Source organism: Podarcis vaucheri, assembly GCF_965113315.1.
Source record: "Podarcis vaucheri genome assembly, chromosome: 16".
Classification (NCBI taxonomy): Eukaryota; Metazoa; Chordata; class Lepidosauria; order Squamata; family Lacertidae; genus Podarcis; species Podarcis vaucheri.
The window spans coordinates 20,321,585-20,348,142 of record NC_138754.1 but is presented as its reverse complement, the minus strand read 5'-3'; the positions used below and the strand labels follow the sequence as shown (position 1 = coordinate 20,348,142).

The 26,558-nt window shown below is 46.2% G+C and overlaps 2 protein-coding genes across 4 annotated transcripts in view; one reads left to right on the top strand and one right to left on the bottom strand.

Annotated features, from left to right (window-relative positions):
- FBXW8 (F-box and WD repeat domain containing 8) overlaps positions 1–7,301 on the top strand; it is a 64,239-nt gene extending 56,938 nt beyond the window's left edge. For 2 of the 3 annotated variants that reach the window (XM_082202896.1, XM_082202897.1), the window contains 3 exons: positions 2,174–2,347; positions 4,644–4,760; positions 5,767–7,301. In XM_082202896.1, coding sequence (XP_082059022.1) covers positions 2,174–2,347; positions 4,644–4,760; positions 5,767–5,911 — 436 coding nt within the window. In that variant the 3' untranslated portion in view covers positions 5,912–7,301. The remainder of the gene's footprint in view (positions 1–2,173; positions 2,348–4,643; positions 4,761–5,766) is intronic. The other variant, XM_082202898.1, reaches the window with a different exon arrangement.
- TESC (tescalcin) overlaps positions 7,274–26,558 on the bottom strand; it is a 32,928-nt gene continuing 13,643 nt past the window's right edge. Inside the window, exons 2-8 of the mRNA XM_082202928.1 lie at positions 17,232–17,301; positions 12,859–12,939; positions 10,301–10,440; positions 8,771–8,832; positions 8,525–8,632; positions 7,971–8,018; positions 7,274–7,603 (exon numbers count right to left, since the gene is read on the bottom strand). Coding sequence (XP_082059054.1) covers positions 7,526–7,603; positions 7,971–8,018; positions 8,525–8,632; positions 8,771–8,832; positions 10,301–10,440; positions 12,859–12,939; positions 17,232–17,301 — 587 coding nt within the window. The 3' untranslated portion in view covers positions 7,274–7,525. The remainder of the gene's footprint in view (positions 7,604–7,970; positions 8,019–8,524; positions 8,633–8,770; positions 8,833–10,300; positions 10,441–12,858; positions 12,940–17,231; positions 17,302–26,558) is intronic.

Here is a 26,558-nt window from a genome sequence, read left to right as displayed (position 1 = left end):
TATCTGAAGAAGTGTGCATGCACACGAAAGCTCATACCAAGAACTAACTTAGTTGGTCTTTAAGGTGCTACTGGAAGGAATTTTTTTATTTTTCCTTAAGAATGGATAGGTTTGATCTTCTTGCAGTCCATGGGACTCTCAAGAGTCTCCTCCAGCCCCATAATTCAAAAGTATCAATTCTTCACTCACAATAACTTCTTCCATCTGTTCCGGGGACCTCTAGGTTAGATTACTGCAACACATTACAGGTAAAGGTAAAGGACCCCTGACCGTTAGGTCCAGTCATGGCCGACTCTGGGGTTGCAGCACTCATCTCGCTTTATTGGCCGAGGGAGCCGGCGTACAACTTCCAGGTCATGTGGCCAGCATGACTAAGCCACTTCTGGCGAACCAGAGCAGCGCACAGAAATGCCGTTTACCTTCCCGCCGGAGCAGTATTTATCTACTTGCACTTTGTGCTTTTGAACTGCTAGGTTGGCAGGAGCAGGGACTGAGCAACGGGACCTCACCCCATTGCGGGGATTCGAACCGCCGACCTTCTAATCGGCAAGTCCTAGGCTCTGTGGTTTAGACCACAGCATCACCCGCATCTCTAAAGATGCTTGGAGAAACTTCAACTGTTGCAGAATTCAGCGGCCAGCTTGCTCATCAGAGCAAGATGGTTTCAACATATTACACCGTCCAATTATGGGCCGTCCAAGACAGAAGAGATAACTTCTTCCCCTAGTGCAGACTTAAACGGTGGAATTTGGGCTCCCTCAGGAGGCAGTGATGATTGCCACCAACTTGGATGGCTTTAAAAGGGGATTAGACAAACTCATAGAAGAGAAGGCTATCCGTGGCCACTAGCCACAACGGCTGTGTTTTGCCTCCATTGCCGGAGGCCGTGTGCCTTATGACTGCCAGCAGCTGATATTCAAAGTGGGGGGAGCGCTCAGGTCCTGCTTGCAGGCCTCCCATGTGGCATCTGGTTGGCCGCTGTGAGAACAGGATGTTGGACTAGATGGTCCATTGGCTTGATGCAGCAAAGCTCTTCTTAAGTTTTTTAAGGGGTTTAGACAAATTCATAGAGACATCTGAAGGCAGCCCTGTATAGGGAAGCCTTTTAATGTTTTATTGTGTTTTTCTGTACAATGGTACCTCGGGTTAAGAACTTAATTCGTTCTGGAGGTCTGTTCTTAACCTGAAACTGTTCTTAACCTAAAGCACCACTTTAGCTAATGGGGCCTCCCACTACCACTGCACCACCGCTGCACAGTTTCTGTTCTCATTCTGAAGTAAAGTTCTTAACCCAAGGTACTAATTCTGGGTTAGAGGAGTCTGTAACCTGAAGCGTCTGTAACCTGAAGCATCTGTAACCCGAGGTACCACTGTATGTTGGAAGCCACCCAGAATGACTGGGGAAACACAGTCAGATGGGTAGGGAACTTATAACAATAAGAATAATTGGAGCAGCCGTCCGCAAACCATTTTCCCCCACTTGAAAATTGCTGAGGTTGTTGACGGATTCTTCTGCCTCTTGTAGCAATTGTCATGCACTGTCCTAGGTGCTACGTGATTTTTAATTGCAGATGTGCTGCTGACCGCCTGAATGAAGGGGTCTGTGGACCGCACTTTGGGAATCCCTCCCATAGCAGCTAATGCTATCAATGGCGATTCTGGGTTCTACTTCTGTTTTCAGAGGCGACATGTTGCTGAATGCCAGTTGCTGCAAATCACGAGCCGAGAGCACTGTTGCACTTGTGCCCTGCTTTGTGAGCTTCCCATGGGCATCCGGTTGGCCACTAGATGAGCCACTGGCCTGGTCCGGCAGGGCTCTTTCCCATGTTCTTATGTATAAACATCCATTTCATTTAGGGCATTTCTATCCCACCTTTTTCCTCCAAGGAGCTCAGGGTTGTGTACATGGTCCTCTCCTTCCTCAGTTAATCCCCACAATAATAACCCTGCGAAGTGGGTCAGGCTTTGTGGCCGACTTGGGGATTTGAACCCTGCTCTCCCAGATCTTAATTCTGGCACTCTAACCGCTGCACCACACTGCCTCTCATAGATGGCTCAACTAGTAAGAGAGGCTGGCTGTCGGCACGTACGGAATCTAACGTGGTTCCAAGTAGATCTTGCTGGGCTTGTGCCAGTGACACGAGACTTGACTGCATTTCTGTCTTTGTCTTAGGGTGAGGGTTTTTGACCTCCGCATAAGCGCCTCCGTTTGCTCCCTCTATGGCCACCAGCTGGGAGTCTCTGCTGTGCAGATGGACGACTGGAAGATCGTCAGCGGAGGGGAAGAGGGCCTGGTCTGCGTGTGGGACCAGAGGATGGGCACCAAGCTCTGGGAAATCCATGCCAGGTAAAGTCAGCTGCCGGTGGAGGCTGGTCCATTAGAGCAAGGGGGGCGGGTACTTGCCTAAGGGGCAACGCTGAGGCTGACTAGCAGCAGCACCTGCTTTAAGTAAGGAGGCGGGCAGGTGGGGCTTTGGTGAGGGGAGACTCTACTGCAATAATAATAATAATAATAATAATAATAATAATAATAGTAATATTTATACCCTGCCCATCTGGCTGGTTCTCCCCAGCCACTCTGGATGGCTCCCAACTGAATATTAAAAACACAATACAGCATTAAACATTAAAAGCTTCCCTAAACAGGGCTGCCTTCAGATGTCGTCTAAAAGTCTGGTAGTTGTTGTTCTCTTTGACATCTGGTGGGAGGGCGTTCCACAGGGTGGGTGCCACTACCGAGAAGGCCCTCTGCCTGGTTCCCTGTAGCTTTGCTTCTCGCAATGAGGGAACCGCTGGAAGGCCCTCAGAGCTGGACTTCAGTGTCCGGGCAGAACAATGGGGATGGAGATGCTCCTTCAGGTATACTGGACCGAGGCCGTTTAGGGCTTTAAAGATCAACACCAACACTTTGAATTGTGCTCGGAAACGTACTGGGAGCCAATGCAGGTCTCTCAGGACCAGTATTATATAGTCTTGGCTGCTCTGTGTGGCTATGTATTTTGAAGAAATGTATTTGTCTAGTTCCATGCTTTGACACTCCCAAATGGTTAATTCCACTCTCGGTGGCATTGCCCAAAGTCTTACAGGGGCTGCTTGAACGCTTACAGCCCAGATTGACTGTTTGGTGATTTCTAGTGCCAGCAAGGTTCATTTAGAAGCTGAGCCTTGAGTGTTATCAGGCCAGTCCTGCAGAACTCTTTGCCACTGGTTTTCATTGTATGATTTTATGTATAAATGGCAAACTGCTCAGGGGTGGAGGTTCTTTTCTCTGTCTAGGAATAGTGGGATCTAAATATTTTTTTACAAATATAGTAAAATACCCAAGTACACCTTTTAACTCCTGCTTCTGGCATCTCTGGTTAAAAGGATTTTGGATGCCTGATTTCCATTCATTAATTTAAGTGGCTCTTCTCTGGGCAGGACTAGCACTAGGTATAACCCCAGCCCTGATAAGTCAGGTATGGGGAACCAGGTTGGACTCCATCTCCCATCATCCGTGGTCATGCTCCCTGGGGCTGATGGGAATCGGAGTCCAGCACCACTTGGAGGCTCTCAGAGCATCTGCTGGAGCTGCCTTTTCCCCTTGCCCTGCTTCAGGAATCTGGCTGCACTTCAGCAATTGTCCATTGGGTGGTGCTAAAAGCAAAAATACTATTACAGTGGTACCTCGGGTTACATACACTTTAGGTTACATACGCTTCAGGTTACAGACTCTCCCAGAAATAGTACCTCGGGTTAAGAACTTTGCTTCTGGATGAGAACAGAAATCGTGCTCCAGCGGCGTGGCAGCAGTGGGAGGCCCCATTAGCTAAAGTGGTGCTTCAGGTTAAGAACAGTTTCAGGTTAAGAACGGACCTCCAGAACGAATTAAGTACTTAACCCGAGGTACCACTGTATTATTATTGCCTTGAATGGAGACCCACCCCCTTCTCTCCCCTTCCCCTCCAGTGCCACAGCACTGGACTGACCCATTTAACTCAAAACAAGAAAAAGCAGCAAATGGAGACTTTTGGAATGACCACCGCCACCTGGTTGCCTGCCAGATATTTTTGGATTGCAATTCCCAGCAGCCTGAGTTCTGGACCAAAACCTATGGAGGGCACCAGGTTTGTTTCTCTGAGTAGACCTGTTGAAGTTAGCAGGCACAATTTATGCAAGGCTGTTGGTTTCAGTAGGTCTGCTCTTGAGTGTGGCTTTGGTGGAGTCAACCCTACTTTTCAAAAGTGGGAAAAAAGACAAATCGTTCAGGGCGGTGATATGGATCATTGCATGTTGATTTTGTATCCATAGGAAATCCGCCCGCAAATGAGAGAATGGAGTTTAGATATGCAGATAACAAAAGTTAATTTTGCCATGAATATTGGGCAGTTCCCCTCACCCCTTGCTAATGCAGCATTCATGTTGTCATTTGTGCATGGGAATGCATTTTTTTCACTTAGCATTTTCATGTGTATGTGGGCGTAGATTTCTGTTCCAATTAACTCTGCATTTTAATGGCAAGACATTTTTAACAGTGGGGGTGGGGAGAGAAACTATTAAAAGAACTTGCACGTCATATTTAGAAATGTTAATCGTGACCCCCATTAAGAATTAAAAAAAAAAAATGAAACAGAAACACCAACAACATTCCTTTTTCCCTCCAGGCACCCTGTCCGCCACATCTGGTTCAACAGCCACAGCCTCATCACCGCCAATATCCCTGACGAGAAGGTTCCCCGAGGCGCCAGCATCATGGATGATGACCTGACTGCTCATCGAAGGTAAGAATCAGCCACAGGAGCAGCAGTTTTACTAAGCAGAAAGAGAGCCAAGAGTCTGAGAAGCAGGGAATGCGAGTGGGCCACGCCCCTGAATGCTCAAAGCTGAGGTGGGAGGGTTAATAGAATTGATGGGAATAATGACTGCAGCCATGTCTAGGTTGACCACCCTGTGGAATTGCCTATGAAGGGCCTTTTCAGTTGTGGCTCCCCATCTATGGGATGGTCTCTCCAGTGAGGCCTGATGGGCAGCTTTCAGTCTTCGGGAAAGACTTGCCTTTCTTCCCCCTGGCCTTTGGGGGACTGAGCTGAGTCTGTCCCACAGTACCTGTGCTGCAAAAGCTTTCTACGGCCAGGCGTCATCGTCCCCTTTAGGCTCCAGGCCTTTGGCTCTTAATCATCTGTGAGTGGTGGGATGTTTTGGGATTGTCTTTTAGATTTTTGTCTAAGTTGCTCACAGTTACCTTGGTAAAAAGACCACCAATATATTCAGTAAATAATAATAATAAATATATGAGGGTGTGTTTGTTTCTGTATTAATAGGTTAATGTTTCAAATGGAGGCTTGCCCCCTCCCCCCAAAAAATATTTAGGCACCAGGTGAAAACACTTCTCTTCAATCGAGCATTAGGCTGATTTAACCTTCTGTGACCTTTTAAATGTGTCAGGGGGTGGGGTTATTGGTTTGTTCTGCTTTTGTTTTATTGTATATTTTGAGTTTTTATTTTGTATTTTTACGCCATGGACTTCCCTGTGATCTTTGGATGAAGGCCAGTATACAAATGAAATGAATGTTGTGCTCATTTTGCCCACAATGGTATAATGCGGTTATGTTTATGTTTTGTCAATCTAAGTTGCTTGGAGTTTCTAGGTGACAGGTGACTAGGGAGTCATAATAATAATAACAACAATAATATGCATGCTAATCATGCTAATGCTGCCCGTCTTGGTTGGGGAGGGTGGGGTATAAATAAAAATTTATTATTATTATTATTCTCTCCCCAAATCAGACATCGAGGAATCATCTATGCGTATGAGTTCTCGGTGGACCAGCTGGCTGCAGAGAGCATCCTTCCTATCTGCCGCTCCTCTTACAATGAAACAACAGGCTACAACTACAATATTGGCCTGGCGGTCCCCTATGACAACATCTAGCTGCGTCAGGAAGTAAGAGGTGCTGATCAAAGGCCGACCAACGTGGAGCAGGAAGGACGGCACCCACGTCCACAGGAAGGTGTCTGGGTCACGGCAGTGGCTGCCGCAGAAACACACAGAGGAGAATGCAAAGATGATCCTCAGTGATGCCCCCTAAAACCCACCTGGATGCAGCAAGGCAGAGGATGATGCGGGATGGAGCGGATGCAGCGGGCAGGGTGTGACGCTTTGCAAAACCCAGACATGGCGCAGTAGGAATGGAGGAGAAGTGCTGGCCCAAAGTGACTCAGGCCCGGAAGAGGAGCAGAAGGGAGTAGTTAAAACAGGGAGCCAAGCAGGTAGAGAGACTGGACTTCCTAACCTTGGGCCCAGGCCTGATCTTTTAGGCTACTTATGGGGCTGGGAAATGTGAGGGCTGGGACCATGACCAGTGAGATAGCAAGCAGGACCTCTTGAAAGCATGTGTAAATCATTCACCATTTCCTCCCAGGATGTCAGATAGCCCTTGAAACACACTTGGGAAGTTATAACATGCTTCTGGACATGTTTACACAAACAAACAACCTTTTCTATTGATGATGATGATGATGATGATGATGATGATGATGATGGCGTAATGAAATGAGCTTTGTTAAAATGAGATACCAGGGTACCTTGGTATATTAAACTCAACCACATCTCCTACAATGGTTTATTGGTGCTTGTTTTTAAACTTTTTTTGCTTTTAAATGTTTTCCCGTGCTTTTCCCGTATACATTTTATTGTTTTAATGTTGTGAATCCCTTTGGTATGTTTCGTGATTTAGTGGATATAAATCCTTTTATAAATATAACCGTACCAACTGGGAATAACAAAGTGGCATGTTTCATGCTACACAGGGCATCCCCTGTTCCTTGGGGCACGTTGCTCCAGTTTTACTTCACAATTAGCGAAGAGTACTTGGACTGCCCAGGATTTTGTAGAACCACCCCCCAAAAAATGGATGGTGTAATTTGTGAGTTTGGATTCATTGCTCCAAAAATCGAGGGAAGTCATGTGCCAAAGTCACGTTTTTCGAGAGCGGTCAAGTCTGTGCCAAAGAACAGGTGCAGTCCACCATCTTGGTTCAAAATGGTGGCTGGCTTGCAAAGGTCAACAGAGAGCACCGCCCCTGCCCTGGGAACCCTCACGCCAAGTTCGGTAATGATATTTTAAGACAACAGACAGAAATCACTTTCCAATATATATATAGTAGATAGATGTAAGATAATCTGGATCTAATTCCTCACCCTTGGTTAAGAAGAGCACACGGTTTTTTAAAAGTTGAGTCCCATGACTGTATCTGATCACAGGATCCACAAGTAAACAAGCTTCTGCCAAGAATTAAAAACAAAACCTGCTTTATTGATGATTTGAGGCTATTGAGGCTTTTTAGTGTAGACAAGAGAGAGAAAATAGCTGTAAAGCCAAAGCCAGGCACATCAACTCCTAAAACCTGCAACGCCCCCCTGCAAAAAAAACTGCCCCAGCCGTGGGAGATGCAGTTCCCCCTTAATACCCGTATCGACCACCTGACGGTTTCCGTCCCAGGTCGCTCCAGAAGGCACCAACACCTCAGTCCCAGCTTCTCCGTGGTCAGTAGCACATCGCAATTGGCTCCATGGTCAGGAAGCGAACGTGCATCTTGGTCTCAATGTCTATCCCTTCCCAGATCTGCCGGGGGAGAGGCAACAAAAGCAAGCTTGAGCCACGAGTACAGGTCAGGGGCCCTTTTAATGCTGCAGGCCACAAACATTTATATGACAACTTAATTTTTAAAAAATCTTTCAGGCAACGTGCAATTTAACAGGGAAAAAAATCATTAAAATGCAGCCTAAAACCAATAAAGCAGCAATATAAAAACATATCAAGCAGGGTTAAGGCGATTTAAACCCATAAAACAGGATCCAGTTTTAGAGGTAACAGAAAGCCTAGCACTGTGTCCCTCCTCTCTGTCTCCTCTCACTCTCCTGCCCCCGCCCCTCCCACAGGTTGATCTCCATCACTTCCGCCAAGCAAGAGGGTGAGCATCCATTCTAACCTTAAGGAAGTCTTCAAATGTGATTCCCTCGTATACTTGATCCGGCTCCTGCAACAAGAACAGAAGCATTACGTTGATAGGTGAAAGTCCTATAAGGGCAGAGGAGGCATTCAGAGAAAAAATGGAGGGCTCTTACTTCTTAACTCAAAGCAAAAACCTACATGCCATTCTTAAGGGCGACGTTTTCCTAAAAGGGCTTACAGCACAACCTTAATGCACAATCGAGGAAAAACACAAATCAACATTAAAATGGTTGGGGAACCTGGGCCAAACTTGGCCCACCAGTCCATTTTTTTCTAAAAACACACCCACATGCCACACACCTGATGTCAGGCACACAGCTGCAGAAAGTGGAATAGCATCAGCAGGTGTGTATGGGGAGTTCAATCCTGCTTTGTACCTCTCCACCCCCCATCTTTCCAAGCACTATCTGGAGATGGGGATTGAACCCGGGACCTCCTGTGGGCAAGCAGATGCTCTACCACTGGGCTACATCCCTTCCTCGCCTCGGAATGACCATGTGCTGGTCATATGCAGCGTTGCGCTCAGCCTACCATTTGCCCCACGCAGATGCTGGCAGCCTCCATCATGGCTCCGTCTGCGATGGACCTCGCCGATTCCTTATCCAGGTGGGGGTTCCCCGAAAGCATCTCTTGCACAATCTGGAGGGCAGAAGCAAGTTGCAAACTGGTTGGAGGAGGAGGAGCGGTGCCGGGTCATTGAAAATGCAGTTAAGGGAGTGGGATGCCCAAATAATAATAATACTAATACTAATAATAATAATAATAATAATACATTACATTCCTGTATTCCTGCAGAGTGATCTTGCCGTCACTGTCTGCATCGTACATGTGGAAAAGAACTAGGGGAGAGAAGGCAAAATAAATTAGGGTCAGGAGTAAACAGCTTAAAAGCACAGTACTATGCGTGAAATAAATTCATTCAAAACCCATATTTACCCCGCACAATAGTAACTGAACCTAACAGATCAAATCAGGGACTGTATCAAACACCAACAGAGTTCTTGTGCCAGTAGGCAGGGGAAGGGTGTTTGTGTGCATGTGTGCAAAATCAAGAACATATAATTTAATGACTTACAAAAATAACTACAGCTTGAATGCAAATACAAATTAAACACACACAGACCAAAAATGTTGGTCATCTCGTTCATAGCCCATGAGGTGGGGTGGGGAGACAATTACTGATATTGGAGCGTAGTAACATATTCTTTCTTAAAATATAGGATTTGCTTTACTTATAAATCTCGGGATATTGTCCTCAACGGTTTACGATGTTCTCTCTTGACGATGAGAAGTCGCCAAGAATGCCAAAGAGCATAACTCACAGGAGGCCTTTGAACATTATCACTGTCATGAAATAAGTTTTCACCCCCCTGGTTGAAAATGATGGGCAGGGAAGGGGGGGTGTCCTTTGGTATACCTTAACCTTCGACGTACTGTATTTTTCGCTCTATAAGACGCACTTTCCCCCTCCTAAAAAGTAAGGTGAAATGTGTGTGCGTCTTATGGAGTGAATGCAGGCTGCGCAGCTTTCGCTGAGGCCACGAGAGCAAGAGGGATCGGTGCACACCGATCCCTCTTACTCTCCTGGCTTCAGGGATAGCCGTGCAAAGCCTCTTCAGGGCAACGGGAGGAACGCTCCCCCTGCCCTGAAGAGGCTTGGCATGGCTATCCCAGAAGCCAGAACAGCAAGAGGGATTGCTGCTTTCGCTGCGCAGCGATCCCTCTTGCTGTTCTGACTTCGCTTCGCTGAAGAGGCACTGCGCAGCTTTCCCTCTCTGCACAGCGCCCCTTCAGCAAAGAGGGAGGAGAAACAGAGCCCCTTCCGTTTCTCCGCCTGCTTTGCTGGAGAGGGGCTGCACAGAGAGGGGGAGAATATTTTTTTCTTGCTTTCCTCCTCTAAAACTAGGTGTGTCTTATAGAGCAAAAAATATGGTAATTTTTCCATAATCGCTATGGACCAGATTCTGACAGTACCATAAATCCTTATTTAATCCCTCTAAAGATTCCTTTTAAAAACTATTTCTACAATAACCATCCTGGCAGTTCTCAATAAGTACAGGATCAGTTCTTTATCCAAAGCACCTTCATTTGTCCAGAACAGAATGTGGCCCTCGATAGGAAAAAGTTTCTCCTCTGGATGACTTTGAAGTGGGAGATGGGAAGGCACACAGTAGACATGGAAGAAGAGGAGAAGCTCCGGGAACCACACTCTTTACAGCTAAAAATGAACGCAGTGGGTTCATACAGACCGTTCCTCCCGTCTGCCAACAAAGCAACAGGCTTGATCGAGAAAAGGGAGCACCTTACATTTTAGCTTCTTCTTCCGGAATCGATCGAGCTGCTCGTCGTCCATGTCCATCTCGATGGGCCTGAAATTGGACATGATCGTCAAGAAGTCTTCGAAGTTGATCTCCTCCGCGAACCCGTCCGATGATTCTCGCAGGTTCCTATTGGCATGAAAGCACTCAGAACACTTTCGACATGAGGAACACCTAATGTGGAGCCCTCCATCCTCTGGCTGTGTTTGAGGGAAGTGTGTTTGCAAAGGCACAGCCTTATTTAGAAATGGGTTGGCTGCTGTGTGAGGGTGTCTCAGACATTTGAATAAAATCAACACATTTGTAAAAACTCAAATCTTTTATTGTGGCAGCACTCAAACTTTGGAACTCCTTGCCTACTGACGCAAGGCAGGTACCTCTCCAGCAACAGCTAAAAACCCCTTTTCTTTTTAAGGCAAGCCTATCCAAATATGGGGACGCGGGTGGCGCTGTGGGTTAAACCACAGAGCCTAGGACTTGCCAATCAGAAGGTCGGCGGTTTGAATCCCTACGATGGGGTGAGCTCCTGTTGTTCAGTCCCAGCTCCTGCCAACCTAGTAGTTCAAAAGCACGTCAAAGTGCAAGTAGATAAATAGGTACCGCCCCGGTGGGAAGGTAAACAGCGTTTCTGTGCTTTGCTCTGGTTCGCCAGAAGTGGCTTAGTCAGCTCCCTCGGCCAATAAAGCAAGATGAGCGCCGCAACCCCAGAGTCCGTCACGACTGGACCTAATGGTCAGGGGTCCCTTTACCTTTACCTTTAGCCAAATATGCAGAATGCCGACATGTGTTTTAATCTGCATTTATCTGATAACTGATTTTAATTTGAAAGCTTCACGTCTTTACTGATAACGTCATTGTTCTCTTCTTTTGGTAAACTGCTTTGAGGTTTTCCCTTCTGCTTACAATCAAGCAGTATATAAACTGTGATAAAATAAGCAGAGGATAAATTGTTTACTTACAGAATTTAAATGTGACAATTGCCATTTGCAAACAGATCCATAGAAGAATGGAATGCGTCACACACACAGCCAAAGTCCCCAAAGTGCTAAGGATTGTCTACACCAACAGTAACTGCAGAGGCGTGATGAGTTGGTCTGACTAACTGGATTTTCTGTGGCAAGGGGAAATCTAGGTCAACAGCGTTTAAAAAGCATGCATTGGCATTTTGAGGATGAAACCATGTAGATGTTGCAAAAATAAATAAATGGCAGCAACAGCATGGGGCGTAAGAAAAGCCTTCTCAATCAGGCCCAGCATCCTTTTCTCACATGTTGGGAAACCAGCAAACAGGACCTGAGCACAAGAGAGAGAACACTCCCATCCTGTGGTTTCATAATAATCATAATTTATTATTTATACCCTGCCCATCTGCCTGGGTTTCCCCAGCCACTCTGAGTGGCTTCCAACAGAATATTAAAAACTCGATAAAACACCAAACATTAAAAATTTCCCTAAACAGCGATGCCTTCAGATGTCTTCTAAAAGTCAAATAGTTGTTTATTTTCTCGACATCTGCCTGGTTCCCTGTAACCTCACTTCTCCCAGTGAGGGAACCGCCAGAAGGCCCTCGGCGCTGGACCTCAGTGTCCGGGCTGAACGATGGGGGTGGAGACACACCTTCAGGTATACTGGGCCATGGTTGTTTAGGGCTTTAATGGTCAGCACCAACACTTTGAATTGTGCTCAGAAACATACTGGGAGCCAATGTAGGTCTTTCAGGACCGGTGTTATATGGTCTTGGCAGCCACTCCCAGTCACCAGTCTAGCTGCCGCATTCTGGATTAGTTTCTAGCAACTGGTATTCAAAAGAGAGCTTTGCCATCATGCCCGGTATCCATTGATAAGTCATATTTATTCTGCATGAATTTGCGCACACCCATTTTTGAAGCCATCCAGCTTGGTGGCCATCACTGGCTCCTGTGGCAATGAGTTCCACAGTTTAACTATGCACTGTGCAAAATGCATCCTGTTTCTGACCATGGAGGCAGAACACAGCCATCGTGGCTAGTAAGCCACTGATAGTCTCATCCTTCTGATGCAGGAGGAAGGCGGAAGGCACCCAGGGAAAGGGGGGCAATGTTTGGGATGCCATCAAACAGGGGCCACCAAATGAAATACTTGATTTTGTTTATCTGGCAAGATTTATAGACCATTGAATATCAATAATAATAATAAAAAGCTTTACGCCGTTTACATAAAATGCAATAAAATATTCACTAGAATAAAAGAAGAATAGCAATAAAACCAGACCTTAAAAAACAGTAGGCATAATAAAATTATCTGAATGTTCTTGAAATGGTTGGTTCTATCGACAAGTCTGCCTAATGAAATTACACGTCTGTAATTTTGTCTAACGAAAGCACCTTTAGCAGGCACTGAAAAACAGGACGTTGAAGCTGCCTCAGTGACTGGTTTTTAGGTGCTTGTTTATGCGCTTTAATGGCTTATGTGTGGAGAGGGATTCAAGGTTAAGGAGAGCTGCACAGTTCTTGTTGCTATAGAGAACAAACCCCCCCCCCCGGGGAGGCCAAGCACCCACAACATTACCTCTTGTCAAAAAAGGCCTGGACAATTTTGGATCTAATTGGATTGAACTCCAGATCAGGGACACGATCAAAGTTCTCCTTGCTGCGGAAGTAGAAAAGGACAAAGAGAAAGAAATAGTGAGAGAGAGAGACAGGTTTCTAAAGACAAATGAGCGATCTCTTCAGCACAGGGTCAAGGCTCAGTGGCAGAGCTGAGGTTTGGTTTGATTTGGTTTTGTTGTTTTTGCATTTTGAAGATTTTAGGTTCATGGCTTTGGGAATGTTTTGAACTGTTTTATAGAATGCTTTGCTTTGTTTTAAATGGCACACCAGTTTGCTACCCTCGGCTCGAAGGGGAAAAGCAGAGGGATATAAGTTCAGTAACTAGCTAAATAAGATTCCTTCCAGTAGCACCTTAAAGACCAACTAAGTTAGTTCTTGGTATGAGCTTTCGTGTGCATGCACACTTCTTCAGATACCAAGATAGCAGATAGCAGACCAACACGGCTACCTATCTGTAGCTAAATAAGAGTTCTAATATCCAATGTGGTGTGATGACTGAAGTGCCGAACTAGGACTTGGGAGGCCAACGTTCGAATCCCCATTCATCCATGAAGCTCACTGGGTGACCTTTTCCCAGCGACCTCAGGATCTCTCCGCTGGTTTTCTAAGGAAGGGGCGAAGCGGCTTCCCTCCTGCCTCTTGGCAGGACATCTGCCCCCTTACAGAGCGAGCCTCCTCTGCGACTCTGCCTGAAACCGTTTGTATATTTTCCTACAGAAAGGTCAAGCTGCTGTGCAGCGCAGGTGGAGGCCAGCCGGCTGAGCAGCAGGAGGAGAAACCAGCGCAGGAAACTCTCCCTCTCACTTGACATCAAACTATGGGTAGGAGTTGGGAGCCAACATTTCAGAACACCGCCCTCCCCTCCATAAGCATCAAGACACAACATTGATTGAACCACAACTCCCATCTTCACTGGGCAATGGCTATGCTTGCTGGGGTCAGTGAGATAAGATAAGATGAGATAAACTTTATTCGCATTGGCCAACGGCCATGGCAACATAATACAAGCAATACATACAAATAAAAAGACAACAGTGGGTAAAATGGGGAATCAAATTACCAAGATTATTGTTCAGATAGTGGCCCTTAATCTCATTGCACCTTCGATAAACCTAGCAACCTTTGCTGTTATCTGATCATTTTGATCGGATAAAAGAAAGAACAATGTGGCCGCAGATGGGCGGCCTGGGATGGTAAGTAAGAGTGGGGTAATGTGGGGCCAGTGGGAGTTGTAGTCCAGCATCCTTTGGAGGGCCGGAGGTTCCCCCTCTCCCTGATCTGGACCAAGGATGAGGAGCCAGGGTTGCTGAGACTCCCAACTCCCATCAGCCCCATGGTTCAGAGATTATGGGTCTTGTAGATTCCTCTCCCTGTAATTCCCCACCCAGTTGGCGATAAGGCACCAGGCATGGGTTAGTGGTAGGAGCAGGAAAGAGGAGGTGTCTTCCTGTCTTCCTCCTGGTCGATGGCCTCGCCTGCTTCCCCACAAAAGCCGCAAGCCTTGTACGGAGAAAGGCCTGTGCTTTCAAGAGAGCCATCTGGGGTTTGGCCTGGAGGAGCAAAATCTCATTACGGGAGAGAACAGGGCAGAAAGCAGCCAAATGATTAGCAAGCCGTTATTTGATGGGACGATCGGCCCAGGACAGACCTTGACAAGGACCAGTCTCCACATTGCACCCTTCCCTGTGAAGTTGGCTGTGCAACGGGGGAAGCTGCTTCCGTCCAGTCCATCTGTTCTTCCAACCCAGTATAAACAATGGCACTTAATCAGCCCCAACCAGCACAGCCAGCGGTCAAACATGATGGGAGCTGGAGTCAAAAATCATACAGAACAGGGATGCTTAACCTGTGCTCCATGGATGGGATTCATCAGGGGTTCCATCAACCCACACAATGCAATAAAATAAATTGTATGCAACATTTCATGTATAGGTGTGGATTTTTCTGGGAGGGGGGTCCATAGCTTCTACCAGATCTTCAAAGGGGAGTCTGTGACCTTTGAAAGCCACTAATTTAGAGGGTCACTAATCACCTGTTCCTGGTGCATTGGGAATGGGCCATTACTCAGAGATAGAGGATGCAAAATGCTGTTCAGTTCAATCACATGGATCAGCCAGTAGAACATGAGACTCTTCAACTCAGGGTTGTGGGTTCGAGCCCCACGTTGGACAAAAGATTCCTGCATTGCAGGGGGTTGGACTAGATGACCGTTGTGGTCCCTTCCAACTCTAAAATGCCATCATTCTAATCCCCAGCATCTCCAGGCCTGGGAAAGATACCTGCCCCTAATCTTAGGGAGCTGCTGCCAGCCATAGTGGATGGCATCTTCCTAAGAATGCAGCACATTCCCCGTTAAAAGTATCAACATGTTGCAGCATGGAGTGCTCCAGCGAGGTCTTTCCCAAACTGTGGTCCGCAGACCACCAGCGGTTCAAAAACTTCATTCAGCTGTTCCGTGGTGAGCCTTTGGATTTGTGGCTGAAGACAAGGAGATGGCACATCCATTGCATTCATCATTCATATTGGTTTTTAATAGTGTTTTTAGTGCTTCTTTCATTATCTATTGCATTATGTTGTATTGCAATCCAAACGGCACAGAATTCAAATCGCAATACAATAAAATGAAATAAGTAACACAGTGCATTACAATTGCACCAAAAAGGGGGGGATTTAATCATGGAGTAGTCTACCAAGACCGTCAGCAATTTTCAAGTGGTCCAATGGGGGGGGGCGGTTAGTTAGGGAACCATTGCTCCAGGGTTTCAGTTCGCCAGCTATACCATCTTTTGGGATACTCCATCCCATTGCACCTCGCTCAGTTTTTCATTCCACCCCCCCTCCCCACCAAAAACACACCTAGACAGCATTGCATGCCTACTGAGCACCCCAGTCCTCACTGGAATGATAGAAAAGGGTGTGGATTATCCCCCCCCCCAAACAACAACAACAACACAATTTGTAAACTGCTTGATCAAAACAATTCTCCAAGCAGTGTACAAGTTCACTCATGAGGTTTTATCCCCTCCTTAAACCTTTTTGTACTACTTCAACACTCGGGTTCTCTCCATCACCCTCAAGATTTGGATACCTCTGTCTCATGCATGGATGAGACTAGGCTTGTTCACACATTATTACCCTGAACACAGGTACAAGCTGTCTGTACACATGCATGTACAAGTGTTTGTGTGAAATAGTGAATGCTTGTCTGTCTGTACAGCTCAAGTATCATGTATGCAGGTACACAGGATTGTATTTGTTGTTGTTTAGTTGTGTCCGACTCTTCGTGACCCCATGGACCAGAGCATGCCAGGCACTCCTATCTTCCACTGCCTCCCGCAGTTTGGTCAAACTCATGCTGGTAGCTTCGAGAACACTGTCCAACCATCTCGTCCTGTGTTGTCCCCTTCTCCTTGTGCCCTCCATCTTTCCCAACATCAGGGTCTTTTCCAAGGAGTCTTCTCTTCTCATGAGGTGGCCAAAGTATTGGAGCCTCAGCTTCAGGATCTGTCCTTCCAGTGAGCACTTAGGGCTGATTTCCTTCAGAATGGATAGGTTTGATCTTCTTGCAGTCCATGGGACTCTCAAGAGTCTCCCCCAGCACCATAATTCAAAAGCATCAATTCTTCGGCGATCAGCCTTCTTTATAGTCCAGCTCTCACTTCCATACATCAGTACTGGGAAAACCAGCTTTAACTATACAGACCTTTGTTGGCAAGGTGATGTCTCTGCTACAGGATTGTATACTTTGTTGAAAGTTCCATAGGAATAACTTACGTGCGTACAGCTCAACTACTTCTGTACACAGGGACAGAGGTTGTACAATTGCTTAATGTAGGGTTGCTGTATTTCAAAAAGTGAAAATCCGGACACAAAAGTTGAGCTCCCCCCCCCCAAAAAAAAAAAAAATTTGAGAGGGAGAGAGAGAGAGAGAGAGGTTTGGAGCTATTTTAAAGGAAATTCATAAAAAAACAAATTTTCCAAGACATTCAAGGGATTTCCACCCAGACACTGTTTACCCACCTATGTCCAGGAAATTCCCGACATCTGGCAGCCCTACGTCATGTGACATGTGAACCCTCCTAGCATTGGGCTTCATTAAGTATCCACACTTAGAATAAATCCAGTGCTTTTTTCTGGGGGTACGCAAGGGTATGCATACCCTTAAACATTTTGTGAATCTTTTGTCCATTTACTGTATTTATTTCCCCCGATTTGAACTACAAAATGTTGATTTTCTTGAGTCAAAATGAGAATACCCGTAAACATCTTTTTAGAAGAAAAGCACTGAACAAATCCATCATGATATAGGGCTAAGAATAGGTAATACTGTACCGAATAGTTGGTTGATCCCCACTTAGCTGCTTGAATCGCCGATGCAGATTCTCAATTTGATCTGAAGTGACTATGGGGAGAAGAGACAGACAGACACTCCATTAATTTATTTTTAACCCTTACATACTTGTAAACTCCACCCTTCACTAGCACCCTTCACTAGGGATGGGCAAATATGCCAATTTCAATTTTCCTCCCTTTCTCATTTCCACCCCCATTTTAAGTTCAGTTTTCCACATGAGGCTATTTATTTATTTATTTATTTATTTATTTATTTATTATTACTATTATTATTCTTATTATTCATGAAAGTTCACTAGCAGTTTGCGACTGATTTTTGTACGCAATTTTGCCTGATATTTTTTGGCAAACCGATTTCCAAAAATATAGCACACTTTTTAATCAGACTACGCACTTTGAGCACATCTTCCCATAGCGCATGTAGCCTGGGCTGGAGAAACTGCAATTCACAGTATTCATTCTGAAGCGTGGCTGTGTTTCAGTTTGCGTACCACTGTTTCAGAAAGCACAAATGCGGTTGATTTGTCTTTACATTCAGATTGGATTTATTTTCTTCCCCACCCCCAGAAACACCTGCACCACAAGTTCCAGTATTAAGAAATCCTTCGTGGTGAAAAAAAGAAGGGGGGGGATGAGATCATATTACAGGTCACCACTACTGTGTTTCCCCGAAAAGCCATGTGTGCAATCTCGAGGCAGAGAAGAGCAGAAGTAAGGGTTAAGGCTCTTCCTCTGATCAAACTGGAAGTCTCACAACTGCTTTGCATTGCAAAAGAAATACAAATTAACCTGTCAGGAGATGCTCAAACATCTCCCTTAGGATTTGGCTGCCATGCAAAACAAGACCAGGAAGGACCATTTTCTCCTGGAATATCCATTTGCATTGAAAGGGAAGCCTCCATTGGCATGAATGGAGCAGTAGAGGCAGGCCGTTTGGGCAGGTGGGCGGGGGCACTGCCCCACCAAGCTCAGACTGCCCTCAGGCAGCCTCCACTGGCCTGCCTTCTTACTCACAACCTGTCTAGGGATGCCCCTGGCTGTCAGCTTGCTCCTCCTCACAGTCTCAGCATCTTACCCACTGTAGAACTCAGCAGGGAGGCAGAGGAAGATGGGCACTCAGCTAGAATCAGTTGGCTCTGCCTGCCAGAGGCTCTGGCTCCCCCTGCTGGCGGGCTCCCTGCCTTCCGTCCTACCATTCCCAATGGAAAGGAGGTTTCCTTTAAATACCTGGGTAACTAGCCACGTATCTGAAGAAGTGTGCATGCACACGAAAGCTCATACCAAGAACTAACTCTGTTGGTCTTTAAGGTGCTACTGGAAGGAATTTTTTTTATTTTGACTATGGCAGACCAACACGGCTACCTATCTGTAACTGTAGCCACTTTAAAGTGACTGTATATGTGATTGTGTTTAGGGGGTCTTTGACCTGAAAGGGGGCGTGGAAGTTGTTAAGTAGTGGGTTTATTCACAGGCCAGAACAGAACTGAACTGAAGGGTTCAGCCAGCCTGCTTATATAGAGCTCCACTAGAACACAACAGCAACCATTTTCTGTAACTATCCAATCACTGAGCGTCACTTTCAATCCTTTATTTGCATATGTGGACCTGAGTGAAAACTATCTATAGTATCCCCCTGCTGGCCCAGAGTGAGAACTTCAGTACATAACACAAGTAGTTGAGGATCTATATATATTTCAGGGCAAAGACCTCCGAAACGCAGCTTGCATGCATCAATGCACCTTAAAAATTAAAACATCTCATTATAACAAAACAAGAACTCTTCAAAATGGAAAAAGGGGTCGGAAAACATTTCACAGGCCACGACAGCACTCATACGAAGCCTTATTTTAAACAGGACGGGAAAACCAGCAGCAATATAAACCATGAAATAATCATATCCCCCAAAGCTGATTAGATAAATAGATATGAGAGAGAGACTATGAAGATTTGGATCACATACGCCTCTACACTCAGAGGGAAGGAAACTTATATTTATATATATTTACTATAGTTTATTTTAAAATATATTCAAAAATGCCTCTTCTTCACTCTTGGCAAGGACATCCAAGGTGTGAAGGGAAAAAAACACATTAAAACCAAATCTAGGCAATAAACCAGATTAAGAACAAAAAAGGAAATCGTTTTAGAGCAGGAGAAACAGAATAAAGCTTCACTTACTAAAAAAAATAATAATTATGCAGTATTTCATACTACTGGTTTTTGTACTGTACCCATCTACCTTATATGTGAATGGCCTATGGCCCAAGCATTCATAAACTACTACTACTTAAAGAATAAATTAAAAAGCATTAGGCTTGTATCCAGTGCTAGCCCTACTCGGAGCACACCCATCTCAATAAGTGGACCTAACTTAGCAACATCCATTCATATTTTGTTTTTGTTTTTTATAATAATATTTATTAAAGTTTCATAAGCAATCAAAAGCTTCCAAATTTAAACATAAAATACAAAAACCAAAAGAAGCTACAAAAATGAGAAAATACAAAACACATAAAAGTACACAATAGAAAACAGTTAACAGAATAGAAAAAAGAAGAAACACCAAAAAGCAAGACAGGAAAAAAAATTAGTATTTTCATATCTTATACTTCATTCACTAGTTTCTTGACCTCCTCACACCTCCCTTTTTGTATTCCATTTCAGATATTTAATTCAGCAAATCCTTGCCCTCTGTCATTTATCCTTACTCAACATCTTAACCTATAATAAATATATATTTTCCACCATTGTCAATCCATATTTACATATTCTTATTAATCTTTTAACCAACACCGCTTATTTTCAATCCAACGTCCCTTTAACATTCATTAATTTTACAGTATTTCTGTAGATAGTCTTTAATTTTTTTCCATTCTTCTTCCACCGCCTCTTCTCCCTGGTCTCGGATTCTGCCAGTCATTTCTGCCAATTCCATGTACTCTACATCCATTCATATTTTGAGTAGGACTAGTACTGGTATCTTCTTATATACATAGAAACGTAAGGGTGTCATCACACTGCGGTTTGTGTGGCTGCCTACTGGGTTGGGGTGAGCTGTGGGGGAATAGTCAAGGGGGTAGGAAAGGTATAAAGAGAGGGAGGATTGGCTAGTGTGAGGGAAGGGAGTAGCCAAAGAGGTTAGTGAGCAGAGGGGGCAGCTCCTAGTACAATATATGACAATAGAATCTTTGGAAATGAAAAGGGACCACTTGCATCATCCAGCTGAGCCCCTTGGTCAACTAACGGAGCTGAACATAAAAGCCCTCCATTTCAAACCACAGCACCCTCATGTCATTCAGCTAGATGGACCCAACTTTTGCTCTCAGTGCTGGAGTTGCTGTTGCATTCTTGTGCGCGCGCACACACACACACCCTCCATTCCACTGACACTTCTTTTTTGGGTTGTGTGCGCAACAAAACAAAACCCTGCCCTCTCCCAGCTGATAACCTGATCAGCTGATAACCCCCAGCTGATAACAGCTTGCTGAACACTGGCAGGTATTTGCCAAGTTCCAGCCTGTAACTGATACAAGTTCGACTTCTGCCAATGTAGATGGGAGTGCCTGGTGATAATCAGCGCCCAGAAAAGCCACATACCTATAGAGACTCTGGTTAGTGCCTAACCCTCCATTGCTCCCCCTGACATAGGACCATAGAATTGTAGAGTTGGAAGGGACCCAAAGGATCATCTGCTCCAGTGTTCCTCAAACTTGGGTCTCTCCGGCTTTGCTGGACTACAACTCCCATCATCCCTAGCTAGCAGGACCACTGGTCAAGGATGATGGGAATTGTAGTCCAAAACTGTTTGGGAGGCACTGATCTAGTCCAACACTCCTGCCAAAGCAGGAGTCACAGCCAAAGCACAACTTAGTACAGGGGTGTGGAACCTCAGTCCCAGGAGCTAAATGTGGCCCTGCAAGCTTCTCTACCTGGCCCTCAAGACTCTTCCCAGGCCACACCCCTCCCCACAGGCCACACCCCTCAAGAATCCTTTGCTCTCTTGTCAAGTGTTTTTGCCTGGCTGGAATGTGTCCTTGGCTGCGTGGAGGGTAGAGAAGAGTGAAGAAACTAGGCTACTGTACTAAAATAACATTTACATTTGTGGTTCCATCCACTTTTGCCTGTGGCCCTGCCCACCACAGGTGCAAAGTGTTTTTGCCTGGCTGGAATGTGTCCTTGGCTGCGTGGAGGGTGGAGGAGAGTGAAGAAACTAGGCTACTAAAATAACATTTACATTTGTGGTTCCATCCACTTTTGCCTGTGGCCCCAGTGGCGTAGCGTGGGTTGTCAGCACCTGGGGCAAGGGAAGTAATTTGCGCCCCCTAACCCGTGGATTTGCGCCCCCTAACCCTAACCCCCAGATGTTGCGCCCGGTGCAGCCGGCCCCCGCTGCACCCCCCACGCTACGCCACTGTGTGGCCCTGCCCACCACAGGTGCACCACAGGTGCAAGGTGCAAGGTCCTTGGACAGTTCTCCAAAACAGAATTTGACCCTCGGGCTGGGGGGAAAAGACCCCTGCCCTGGACTAATGCCTTCCTGCAGGAGCAGAGAAGGTCCCAGGTCTCTGGAAAGAAAGCAGAAGCTCGAATCTGCTTGTGACTCAGCAACTTCCTTTCCACGATCTGCAAACAAAACAAAACCCGAAGGGAAACTCACTCTTGAAGGCCAGCTGACAACTGGTGCTTGTTAGGATTATTAACGCTGACTCATGAAATAATGCTGCTCTGCTCTACTGACGATGTCAAGAAGCCTCAATCTCATCGCCACTCCCTGTACAACCCAGGCAAAACCAACATTTTGTTTTGGGCACTTATCACCTGCTCCTTGCTTAAACAAATCCAAGAGTGGATGCACAATGACTTTTTTGAAAAAAGAAAAAAAATACAGTGGTACCTCGGGTTACAGATGCTTCAGGTTACAGACGCTTCAGGTTACAGACTCCATTAACCCTGAAACAAAATAAATAAAACAATTCCTTCCAGTAGCACCTTAAAGGTAAAGGTAAAGGGACCTCTGACCATTAGGTCCAGTCATGACTGGCTCTGGCCTTGCGGCACTCATCTCGCTTTATTGGCCGAGGGAGCCGGCGTACAGCTTCCGGGTCATGTGGCCAGCATCACTAAGCCACTTCTGGCAAACCAGAGCAGTGCACGGAAACGCCGTTTACCTTCCTGCTGGAGTGGTACCTATTTATCTACTTACACTTTGACATGCTTTCGAATTGCTAGGTTGGCAGGAGCAAGGACTGAGCAATGGCAGCTCACCCCATTGTGGGGATTCGAACCGCCGACCTTCTGATTAGCAAGCCCTAGGCTCTGTGGTTTAACCCACAGTGCCACCCGCGTGCACACGAAAGCTGATACGAATAACAAACTTAGTTGGTCTCAAAGGTGCTACTGGAAGGAATTTATTTTTTATTTTGTTTTGACTATGGCAGACCAATACGGCTACCTACCTGTAACCAGAAATAGTACCTCCGGTTAAGAACTTTGCTTCTGGATGAGACCAGAAACCGCACGACGATGGCAGCTGGAGGCAGCTGGAGGCCCCATTAGCTAAAGTGGTACCTCAGGTTAAGAACAGTTTCAGGTTAAGAACGGATCTTCGGAACCAATTAAGTTCTTAACCCGAGGTACCGCTGTTAAACAAACTGGAGAATACCTGGGGGTTGGTGAGGTTGACCCCCATCAAGGGGGCAGGACTAAGAGGGTTGCAAAAACAGCACATCTCCACTCAGCTGCCTCAGCTCCTCTGGCGAGGGACAGAATAGGGCAGGGGGTGTGAGTAAAGGGCCCAAGGGAGCTTTGGTATGCTTCTGAAAAAAGCCAGTGGACAAGCATGGTGGCATCAGGTGCAATCCAGTGTGCCACTCTGGCATAGGGTAGGCAGACTGTGATCCTTTCCCTACTTTTGTCTTTGGCCCTGCCCAGCACTTCCCCCAAAATTGCCCCAGGAGGAATGTGGCTTTCCAGCTGAAAAGGGTTCTCCACTCCACTCTAGCCACTAGGCTACCGTCTAAAAGAAGAGGGCCCGATTCAGGGGAACCACGGCGCAAGCATTTTCCTGATCAAAGTACCCCACCCCCACTCCACCTTGCCATCCATTTCCAAACTGCTATTTAAACCTGTGGGGCCAAACATAAAGCTAAAGGTAAAGGGACCCCTGATCTTTAGGTCCAGTTGTGGATGACTCTGGGGTTGCGGGGCTCATCTTGCTTTATTGGCTGAGGGAGCCGGCGTACAGCTTCTGGGTCATGTGGCCAGCATGACTAAGCTGCTTTCTGGCGAACCAGAGCAGCTCACGGAAACACCATTTACCTTCCCGCCGGAGCGGTACCTATTTATCTATTTGCACTGGTATGCTTTCGAACTGCTAGGTTGGCAGGAGCAGGGACAGAGAAACAGGAGCTCACGCCCTGGGGCCAAACATAGATACTAACTCTATGGTAGACCAGAGACAGGTCTTTTACCCTGGAAACACTGACCCAGCGTTTTCAGGGATGAAAACAAATATGGCAAATTGGCACATGGGATCCCCTTTAGCAGCATATAGCTGGGGGGGCATTTTAACACCCCAAACTACAAAAAAACAATTACTACTACTACTACTTCTGGGTGAACCTATTACCCAGACCTCCTCAGCTGGTAGAACATAAGACTCTTAATCACAGTGTCATGGGCTTGAGCCCAAGTTGGGGAAAAGATTCCTGCGTTGCGTGGGGTTGGGCTAGATGATCCTTACGTTCCCTACAATTCTATGATCCTTGATCAAATGTTTCCTATAGCTTCCCAAACTGGTCTTTATGCCTAGCTGTGACCCTCAGGTATGGCTCCTTTCACTTCTCTGATGCAACCCATCACATTACGGTTCTGCTGCCTTTGTCGCTGTCACCATCATCAAATTGTTCGAATCCAATCTTACGCATTATGCAACAAATCTCAAAAATAAACAGTGAACTTAAAAGAGAAGGGGTGGGGAATGAAACTCCGAATGCTCCAGAAAATAAAAATCCCTGCTCCAAATCACTCGTGGTATCATTTGATCATTGGGTTCCCACGTACATGTACTCTCATTCCATCACAGATGCTGCAAATTCCAACCCATGACCTTTATGCAGCTTTGCTATTTTAAACACAAAGCTAATTTGGGGGTAGCTTTTCTTATTCTTACAAAAAAGGGGGCCCCTCCTCCCTTTTATTTAGCTTTCTACTTGCCCCCCCTTCCCGCCTGCTACTGACTTTTGACATTCTCACTGCCTGACATCATTATTGCCATGGAAACTAAGGGACCCATAAATCTTTAAACATCTGGAAGTTTAGTTTACTTTGCATTTACATTTTTTCCCTCTTTGTTGTTTTTTAAAGCATCATATAAACTTCAGGCACTTAACGCTACAAACCAGAACTTGGAATGGTGATTTCCTAAGAGGCTGAGTTTTCCCCCCAGTAAGGGATTGGTGTGTGCATTTGGAAAGGAACTCCCCGCCAGTGGACAAAAAAACCCCCTCAAGGCTTCTGTTTGCAAAATGGAGAGATTTGGAGAAAATACTGCCTTCTGCTGGTTTTCAGAACAGTAGCCTTTCACTGACTCTTAGCCCAATCTTATGGAATTGCAGAGTTGGAAGAGAGCCCAGGGGCCTTCTAGCCCAGGTAAAACAAAAAGGTAAAGGACCCTTGGATGGTTAAGTCCAGTCAAAGGCGACTATGGGGTTGTGGCGCTCATCTCACTTTCAGGCCAAGGGAGCCGGCATTAGTCCACAGTCAGCTTTCCGGGTCTTGTGACCAGCATGACTAAACCATGATGGAAACCAGAGCACACGGAAACTCCATTTACCTTCCCACTGCAGCAGTACCTATTTATCTATTTGCACTGGTATGCTTTCGAACTGCTAGATTGGCAGGAGCAGGGACAGAGAAACAGGAGCTCATCCCCCCCGTTGCGGGGATTCGAACCACCAAACCTCCAATTGGGAAGCCCAAGAGGCTCAGTGGTTTAGACCACAGCGCCACCCGCTCCTGCAACGCAAGAATCAGAGCTAAATGCAATCTTGGGGGCTGTGCGGATGCAAGAGAGAGAGAGAGAGAGAGAGAGAGAGAGAAATGCTTTCAGCTTCTTGAGAGGAGGGGTAGCCCATATAAATGGAATCCGTTAATAAATAGCAGTGCTAACAAGCGATGGAGTCAGGGATTGCTGGGCGGGGGGGGGGGAGAGGAACTGCTTTCTGCCACCACCAGAGAGAACATGGCAACCACCTCTTTTTGCACAAGCTCCATCCTGCTCATTTTCCAAACCATCTGCTCTTCATCCGGAGGATGACGTGACAAAGCTCATATCAAAGCTGTTTGCAGTGGCTGTCGAGGAAACAGGCCTCCAAAGAGACCCGCCTACCAATGTGCAAACTAGCCAAACTGTTTCCTCAGTGGCCATCCTCACATTTCAGGAGCACTCAGTCAAGTTTTGTAGCACCTCTGGTGGGAGACACACCATATGCCTTCTGGGATAGGTTTTCCACCTTTGGTCCCCCACCCTGCACTCACCTGTGGCTCCTAGAAGCTACCAGTGTGAGACTACAGCCACACCCTGGGAATTAGCTTTGTCTGGGCGGCTAAATCAGGAGAGGGTAGCCAATGGGTCTCAACCCTTCAGCGAGTTAGGGACTTCCTCTGCATGCAAAGACAGGCTCTAGCAGGTTGAGCAGGTCAAGAAGGCAATTTCGATATCTGCTGCAGAGGGAAATGAGGGGCAGATGGGGCTTGTCAACCTGAAGGAGCGTCTCCACCCCCATCGTTCTGCCCAGACAATGAGGTCCAGCGCCGAGGGCCTTCTGGCGGTTCCCTCACTGCGAGAAGCAAAGTTACAGGGAACCAGGCAGAGGGCCTTCTCAGTAGTGGCGCCCGCCCTGTGGAACGCCCTCCCACCAGATGTCAAAGAGAACAACAACTACCTGACATTTAGAAGACATCTGAAGGCAGCCCTGTTCAGGGAAGTTTTTAATGTGTGACATTTTAATGTATTCAGAATCTTTGTTGGAAGCCGCCCAAAGTGGCTGGGGAAACCCAGCCAGATGGACGGGGTATGAATAATAAATTTTTATTATTATAACCTGGGAAGGTAGTGCATCTAAAAGAAGGAAAACTCTGATCCTAAACCTCTGCTGCCTTGTGGGATATCTTCAGGAGAAGAAAAGGCTAAGGTGTGAACCCTACACAAATCTGGAGTGGAGTCCCTAAGGCGGTTGGATGGCTCCTTGTACATCTCCTTCCAGCAGCTCCTGCAGCCAAGTTGGTGCCAAACATCTTGCTCTG